Raw genomic sequence first — 9,273 nt, 5'->3', positions numbered from 1 at the left:
TTTTCCTTTGTTGTGATTTCTCATATGAATCCATAACCTTTTGCGTATATCTGTGAGTTAGTCATTTGTCTATTGTAGAAAAAACAAACTATGTCTTCCTTATCATGTAAATAAATAATGAACCTACAAAAAAAGTAACTGCATCTTTAGAATTAGGACAAGGATGCCAATTCTTATCAAATTTGGGAAAAACAGGTAAGGGGAGTTTCCAAGTTTATTTATTTCACAATTCCTTTTTACAGGAAAAAAGAAAGCAAGGGCAAGGAACAAAAAGCTGCAAAACAGCAGCTTGATGAGGTTCCTGCCCCCTTGGTTTGGTGACAAAATATACACAATAAATATAGAGGGGAAAAATACATATTCACATGTTTTTATGTCCACATATCCATATATATACACCATCTGAACACTTTCCCATTTATAGCCTATGTGCCCCTTTGGGAGGCTAGAGCCTAGGACTTTCTTATCCTGGGATAAGAAAGTCTAACCTGGGGTGCAATTGGAGAACAATTCTATTCCTTTGTGCTATACGTTTCGCCGCCACTAGCCATCTGCGATTGGTTGAAGAGCGCACAAGGTGCACTTAGACCATTCGCAGATGGCTAATGCTGGCGAAAAGCATTGAATGAAAGAATAGAATCTTTTCCCCCAAGCTCTCTTCTCACAGATGTATTTATTCTCTCTCCTCATCAGTGTTTGCCACTGCCACATTGTTGAAGAGACAGGTTTGTTGCTTCATTTGCCAGCTCAGGAAGGTTGCGAGCAGGGTACGATGTCGCGAAGGGTAACGTTCATTCAAAAGCATGATTTGTGAAAGAGAACATATTCCAAAAATTCGATTTAAGATCATTGATATTGAAAAATCACTGGAGTTCCCCTTAACAACTAAAAAACAGGGATATAGTATCTCAAGTGGGCATAGCTTTAACATGTGCTGTAATAGGTAGGAGCTAAATTAGTGAAAACTAATTATTCACCTATACATTACATTTTTCTTGCAAGTGACTGAGTAGTTTTGCCCACTGAGCGATTCACTGATGGCCTACCTGGCACAAGCAATTAAAGAAATCTTCCTATAAGCAGTCAGTTGAGCTAACACACCAAAAGCTGTCATTAATTCCCATTCTCGGTGGTTGTCAATAATTTCGGCAAATGTAGCGACAAACATATACTGAAAGAAGCATGCAAGAAATGACACTTCCAACAATTGCTAGAGCTGCCAAACACATCAAGTGTAGCACTCCTCGCCAGCACAAAAGTCCTCAGTAGTATACTTCTGCTTCAAGAGGACCAAGGCATGTATGACACAGACACGTAAATCTTTTGTACAATGCCTTTAATAAAACTGGTATGATACATTACAGCTACCTCTTATCTCTATACCCTCTTCTATATACAGAGAATACAAAACAAGAAAACAAAGAATTTTATATGAAGTGTTAGACATGAGCTCGAGCATGAAATTCAGTTGGCTGATACCAAGTGTGTCGAGTTCCTGCACCACCACCACCATACTGCTTGATGGAGCTTTAGTTTCATGGCGTTCAGGGCCGGTCCTTCTCTTTTCTTCTTCTTTATTTGGTTCCCACAACTATGACCACATGAAGCATGTTGAAGCAACAACATGGCTTTTGCTAATTCACTGCACAAGTGAGCTGCGATTTTTTAATCAGTCTTGGCACATGAAGAGGGGAAAAAATGTCGTGAAGAGTTGTTGCATTAATTAGGAAATCCGTTTCGGAGGTGCTTAATACGTCGGCCGATTTACAAGTGCGAGAGGAGTGCACCCTGTCTTTTCATGTCAGTCGATGATGTCAAAATGTGGCCTGAAATGTGTCATCCGCACCATTTAGAAGCACAGCAACAAGATGTAGTCTAGAATGAGCACCAAGGACACAGACATGTGGTGGCAGTTGCAAGTGTAAAGAAGATGACAGAGAAGGAGAGGAAAGTTCAAGAAAAAGCATCAAATGTCAATATTTCATATTGTGATCTATGCTGTTAGGAAAGAATGGTGGCCGTTACAAAGGATGCAAAACTTTGCCTACGAAGGGAACTCGAACACAGCTGAAACGGCAGAAGTATCACGCCAAAAGAGATAGCAGTAGACAAACATGTGGCCGATCACTTTTTCTTTTTTTTCATCACAACATTTAAGTGCACCTAAAAGGGGAATGTTTCAAACACGAGGGAACAGTCCACATTGTTATAGTGCCAAAACAAGTACAGCTTGAAAACTGAAGCACTAGAACAACATTACGAAGCATTAGTCCCGTATGATTGCAGCGAGTAATAGAAAAAAAAAAGAGCCCCACGTTCAATGAATGTGAAATGCAACCTCAACCACATCAAAAAAAAAAAAAAGGTAGTCACTAAGTGCAACCACATAAAATGAAGACTTGCAAGTGCCAGAGAGCATCACGCAGGAGGTACAATTGTTTTTCACTGCCCGCAGTGTTGTACAGGATCGTGTGATGTCAGGTGCATCGCCCTCCGGTTTTAAAAGGAAAATTTGACCAATTTCACTTTTGAAGCACTTTTTCGTGGTCACTATCCTTACAGGTTAAGGTAAGATGAAAAGAAACGATAGATTCTTGGTGTCACGCTGCTTACTAAAGTGGTAACATGTAACAAAAAGGTTGCTTTTTAAAGGAAAAGGTCATGCACTCTAGTTATTGCGCTTTAAAATTTAATAATAAAAGTGAACTATGCCAAGCACGAAACTGTCGTTTCAAGCATTCTGCGTGCCAAAAGGCCCACGCTACAGCTCAGCAGATAAATTAATTAAAAGGGGAGGATGGAGACTCCCAGCGTTTAATGATGAATAAATAGTCACACTGTGAGGTATAAAACGCTTGGAGATAGGAGTGAAAATAGAACGAGTGCCGAGAAACCTGGCAGAAAGATGTGAGAAGGTCGGGGCATAGCTCAAGAAATAACCCGCTCACAGAAATGGAGATACAGACCGCTCATGCATAGAGCTTACAAGTTCATTGTTAGTTTGATCAACCCCAAAACATCATCAAACAACAATAGCGTACACTAGTGCTTGCACAGCACGCAAAAGAATAATTTTATTACCGAGCTAGTGGTAGAATTTAGCTATCAGACCATGAAATTGCTTGTGTACTTTGTCATGCAAATCAGTAACAAGTCATTCAATAGAAAGAATAAAGAAAAGGTGTAAGCCCGTAACACTGGCATAGGGAAGAGTACAGCTGGTGTCCTTTCGTCCCTTAAGCAGTTCATGTTGCTAACTTGTCTTTGGCCTGCTTTCCTTGCTCTGGCTGTGTTCCAATTCTTGGACAGCATCATAGACAGTCTACGCAGACAGCTTAAAAGACAGCACCGAGCCCATGCTGTCCAAAAAATGGAACACGTCTGGACGGCTTCTAGTTGACAAGGCGCCACCTCGTGCCGAGAAGAGAAAGCTAAGATAAATGTAACTGTTGTATTTTCTGGCCGATTTTGTGTTAAAATCTAAAAAAAAAAACATTAACATTACTCACATGGAGTGTCTAGAGAAGTGTCTGCTTGTGTGCAGACAGCCTTTCCATCCTGTTTGGAGAGCAAAGTAGCCTGCATCATATTTGTCTACGATGGGGTCTTCTCGGGGCTGTCAATTTTGCCGGTTAAGTGAGAATTTAAATGGGACTTAAGATGGTCGCCGCCAATTTAGCTGTATATTTAGCTGTCTATGGTGAGTGTTGGAACACACCCTCTGTGGACTAATGTTCTAATCAGCATTTCATGCCAACAGCTAAAAAATTCAAAAAGGACTTAAACAATGGTGTAACCAACAGTCTATGCAATTAGATGAACAAGCAGAGTGCAGTAACGCTTATGAAAATCTGATGAGAATGTTTTGCGGTGACTGAGAATGATCAAAGATAGAAGGGGTAACATGAGGGAAAATAGCCAAGTAATAAGATTAAAAGCAAGAGCAAATATGTTGGTATTCTAGAGTTCTATCCATTTCTTAATTTTGAATGTGATAGAATACCGAATCCTTTAGCCTTTCTATTCCTGTCTGCCAACAACACTTTGCCTCGGAAAACTGCAAAGTGTAGGACAGGACAGGATCATTCACAAGGGCAGCTCCCGTCTACAACGCCAGGCTGCGACGCTGCCGGGAGAGCATGAAACACAGCTGCTGAGCACATCACGAGGACAACACAAGGATAAAAAGTCTGAATAAGGAGAATTTCATTAAAATGAAGCATAGGTGCCAACACAACTGGTGAAACAGCCTGCCAAATGTATTCAGTTCACGAATTGCACGTTCCTGTTGCACCAAATGTTAGCACACCTGGCATTGGAACAATGCTCAGACCTAACATGTGTGAATGCTAGACGACCAACCAGCCATATGTCTGTTTCAGCAAACAGCTAAAACAGCCAATTGCAATGCCAATAACGTATGAATAAAAATGAGACAACTGAATTTATTCTGGGCAAATGGCCTGCATTTAGTAATGGCATAGCATTGACCTTACAGACCTTGCCTATACCAGCATTCCGGTAGCACAAATGACAGGTGTGCTAGGTCGCTGAAAATTTTATGGAAAATTGTAGTTGCATCGTCATGCCTGATACATCACGTGGGGTCAAATAAACAATGGCCCTTATTACTATGCAAATAGTTATATGTCTATAGAAGGCACTATAAATTATCAATGGTGCAGTAACACTCAGAACGTCTCCGCAACATGAAATAAAAACTAACAGATTACTGCGTGCAAGCAGATGTTCCAGCAAGACTATGTAATACCAACAACAAATTACCCACTGTTAAAGTGCTCAGGCTGCAGCAAAAGAATAGTCAAGTCAGGTTTACAAGCACACACTGCTCGCCCTCGTCCACACAACCAATCGGCTTGTCACGTGTGTATGAGACGGCCTAAAAGCTGCCTTGCAGTGCAAATACGCGCCTCTCGCGTTCTTAATGAAGGTGCAACAGCAAAACAGAAACAGGAGGGGAGGACGGAACGAATGCAAAACACACAGTGTTTCAGTTGCACACGATGAAATGATGAAGGTTGTAGGAGTTGCACTGGGAGGAGGAGGAACAGACTGCTCGGGGTATGACAACCTGGGGGCCTTCCCTCTTTCTCCCAACTGGAAGCAGACGCTTGTCGGTGCACTGGCAGTCTCATCTGCGCTTGGACCGCCTCCGTTTTTTCTTCTTGGCTAGCGCTGGGCCTGGCCCTTGATCAGACGTGGGAGAAGGAAGGTCTCCTTCATCACCGCCAGCCTCATCCTCGCAGTTCCCTGCAAAGAATGCAGCAATGTCACGCAGCAATGTCACATCTGGAATAGCGTCGTCTGCCATGCATCAGAACGGCAATCGAAGAAAATATATAAGATGACAGGACCACGCACGCCAAAAAGCGGTTGCATGTGTTTAAGAAATAAACACTGAAGACCCCGCGATGCTGTGTTCAAAAGCCCTGCCCATTTCCTATGATAAGGCACACTCTTCCATTTGAAAGTCGAGTGCAGCCTCGCGTGATGAGCTTGACCTGACACCACGTTGACACAGCATATCCCCCTCACACCTAAGGCAGCTCCAGAACACAACTGCTTTTTAAAGTTGTTTCTTGCTACCAAATGGTACATTACAAACGGTATAGAATGTATGCGTTTAGGTGTCACTATTAGATTCCAGAGCCAGCATCCACACATGAATGCATGAATGAATAGTGTTCTTCCTATGACGGGAGGTGTTGGAAATGCCACCCACCACTCGGCTTTGCCGCTCTGGTTCACCTCCCTCTGCTTTGACTGAGCCCTTTGAAGCGCACTCCGAAGGAACCAATAGAGAGTTTTAGTTCAGCGCACGCAAGGCGGTATGTGGACGACTGGCGCGCTACGTACATTGCAGCTGAGGCTGCTTCTTACAGTATTAGTTTAGCATAAGCGACAACGGACCCATGGACTGCGCCTAAACGTCAACATCTTCACCTAGTCACTAAGCAATAAACTACAATAGCCAACTATAGCTGACACGGGTCAAGACATGAAACAAGCCAAAGTTTCGCGAGCAGCTCTGCCGACTGCGGACATTCCGGGCGTTGATACACATCCCCGTCAGCTCCTGTATTTTTACGATAACTGTCCATTGTGCAGGGTCCGCGAACAAATTTAAGCTCCTCACGTAAGCAAGGAGCTCTAAATTGAGGGCAAAATGCACGCGGGATTCACTCGCAGCCAAACTGCTACTTGTCCGCACTGCTACTTGTTGGTCACGGCCATCTTTTTTTTTGCGCTCTCACCAGGGGGAGATATCACGAAAGCCAGTGATAAGGTACCCAACGACTGTAGCAGGCACAACGCAAGAGTTGAGATCTAGTGCACGCATCCCTCGCGTGTGCAAATGCACGCATCTCACTTACATACAGCGCATGCGCAGCCGTGCTCTCTCGCGGACGATGTGTGCGCTATGCCGTTGGGTGCGCTAAACTAAAGCTCTCTAATAAGTAGCAACCAACAACACAAAAGGCAACCCGGCTACGCAAAAAGAGTCTGTGGCCCTGTGGCCTGAGAGATCACAAATTCCAGTGCGAATGACCGAACACAGAGCCCCTAATTGCGTTTTCTATGTGCAAATCTGGGAGTCAAGGCATATGCATGGCAGGTGAAAGATGTGCGTCATGCCTACCAAAAATTTAAGTCCAGGAATTAAATGAAGATGTGTGTTGAAAACCAAGTCCTTGAAAATATGAAATTCCTAAACTTAACACCCCCCCACTTTACCTCCTTTTCTTGAAATATATACCCCTACCTGTTGCGGTGCTCTAGTGAATTTTTGGTGCTAAAGTGCAGAGCCAAAAGTCTTGGGATCAAATTCCAACTGCGGTAGTCACACTTTCGATGGAGGCGAAAATGCTGACAGCCTGTTTAATAAATTAAATTTAGGTGCACTTGAGAGACCTCCAGGGGGTCGAAATTTCCGGAGCCCTCCACAACAGCGTCCCTTGTAATTCTATGAATATTTTGCGACGTAAAACCTTCCAAATTATTAGGCTTGTATGAACAGCGAATATTAGGGGCAAAGCAAATTCGAAGCCAATAGCTATTTCGGTAGAAGAATTTCAAATCGAATTTGAATAGTATGTATCACAGAATACAAAGAAAAATGGCCATATTTGTCCAGACTCTACAAACTATATATATATATATATTGATAGTTCGCGTTGAGCGTTGAGTCCACGACGCGTTTATTAAAAAACGAACACAGGTCAAGCGCTCAGGGATCCGAATCGGAGCTATCACGAGCACGAACCACGGTCCTCTTCCTCGTCTTTTGCAGGCACTGCTAATTGCACCCTATCCATTCTACAAATCACCCTCCTGTGGAAAAGGAGCCATCCTGGCGACCTAAGGCCCAGGTACGACTGGTGGTCATAGTGCGGCTTCAGTCGGTCGACGTGAACAGTCTGACGGCCGCGACGGCGGCGGTCTGTGGATGACTGTACGGGCTCGACAATATAGTTTACCGGGGATGCTTGACGCAGGATGCGATAGGGGCCTTCATACTTAGGCAGCAGCTTTGAAGAAAGGCCTGTAGCTGAGGAGGCAATGCGAAGTCACACCAATGTTCCAGGCGAGTATGACTGGGGATGCAGGTTGGCGTCATGGCGGTCCTTTTGGTGTGCTTGGTCTTGTGTAGTTAACGAACGTGCTAGCTGCCTGCATTCTTCCGCATAGGTGCCGACTTCTGAGAGAGTTGCAGACTCTGAAGTATCCGGGCGATACAACGGAATGCTATCCATAAATGAGGAGGGTTCACGGCCATATAGAAGAAAGAAGGGAGAAAATCCAGTCGTGGACTGAGTGGCGCTGTTGTACACATAGGTGACAAATGGTAGTATGCGTTCCCAGTTAGTGTGGTCAGCAGATACATACACGGACCGCATGTCTCCTAATGTGCGATTGAAGCATTCAGTCATGCCATTGGTTTGGGTATAGTACACACTGGTCGTTCGATGAACAACATTGCATTCACGCAGGAGGTCTTGTACGGCTTCTGAGAGGAACGTGCGTCCGCGGTCGCTGAGTAACTCGCGAGGAGCACCGTGGCGAAGAACAAGTTTGTGAAGAATAAATAAGCCGACTTAACATGATGTAGCCTCTGGCAGCGCGGCAGTCTCAGCATGCCATGTCAAATGATCAACAGTGACAACCACCCAGCGATTCCCGTCAGGTGTGTATGGAAGTGGGCCGTATAAGTCAATTGCGAAGCGATCGAAAGGTCGGGATGGGCGGGGCAACGGCTGAAGCGGTCCAGTGACGGCATGCGGTGAACTCTTCCGGCGTTGACATTTTGAGCATGAACGCACGTATTGGCAAACAAATCGGTACATTCCACGCCAGTAGTACCGCAGCCGGAAGCGTGCATACATCTTTATTACACCAGCGTGGCCGCATTGGGGGTCCGCATGGAACGAGGCGCAAATATCAGCACGTAGATGGTGAGGAATCACCAACAACCACTTGCGACCTTCACTGAGGTAATTGCGGCGGTAAAGTAGCCCATCGCGGATGGTGAAATGGCGAACTGTGCGCCGCAGCGAGTGACTGACGGTACTCAGTGATGGCTTCGATAGGAACTCCATTAAAGACACTATCCAAGGGTCTTGACGCTGCTCGGATGGCATGTCAGCGTGTGTGAGGGAAGCAGAATTGTAGGTAGAAACAGGCGCATTTGCACAGTCATGGGGAAGCGGAGATCGAAAGAGAGTGTCGGCGTCTGAATGTCTGCGCCCTGACCTGTAGACGACGCGGATGTCGTAGTCTTGGAGTCGTAATGCCCAACAGGCTAGGCGACCAGGTCGGTCTTTTAGAGACGACAACCAGCAGAGGGCGTGATTGTCAGTCACGACATCAAATGTCCAACCATATATATAAGGTCTAAATTTAGCGATTGCCCAAATGATGGCTAGACATTCTTTCTCCGTGACCGAATAATTTTCTTCAGCTCTGGTCAGAGTGCGACTCGCGTAAGAAACGACGTACTCATTGAAGCCAGACTTTCGCTGCGCAAGGATAGCGCCAAGGCCGACTCCACTAGCGTCCGTGTGGATTTCGGTAGGGGCGTCTGGATCGAAGTGACGGAGAATCGGCGGCGATGTCAGAAGATGACGTAATTTCGCAAATGCGTCGTCACAGGTTGACAACCATGTCGAGATACCTTGGCTGTCAGCAAGTAGACGTGTTAAAGGGATCATTATAGATGCAAAATTACGAATAAATCGTCGTAAATACGAGCAT

General features: G+C 44.9%; 1 protein-coding gene across 9 annotated transcripts in view; it reads right to left on the bottom strand.

The window, feature by feature from the left end:
- Positions 1-4,986: 4,986 nt before the first annotated feature.
- LOC119170293 (protein lap4) overlaps positions 4,987-9,273 on the bottom strand; it is a 175,862-nt gene continuing 171,575 nt past the window's right edge. For all 9 annotated transcript variants that reach the window (XM_037421419.2, XM_037421418.2, XM_037421422.2 and 6 more), the window contains one exon: positions 4,987-5,271. Coding sequence is in view for 7 of the 9 variants with exons in the window: in XM_037421418.2 (XP_037277315.2) it covers positions 5,153-5,271 (119 nt within the window). In the remaining 2 variants the exon portion in view is untranslated. The remainder of the gene's footprint in view (positions 5,272-9,273) is intronic.

The sequence above is a fragment of the Rhipicephalus microplus genome, chromosome 2 (assembly GCF_043290135.1).
Source record: "Rhipicephalus microplus isolate Deutch F79 chromosome 2, USDA_Rmic, whole genome shotgun sequence".
NCBI classification, from domain to species: Eukaryota; Metazoa; Arthropoda; class Arachnida; order Ixodida; family Ixodidae; genus Rhipicephalus; species Rhipicephalus microplus.
Note: the sequence above shows the minus strand (reverse complement) of the source record. Positions and strands in the feature narration are given on the sequence as shown.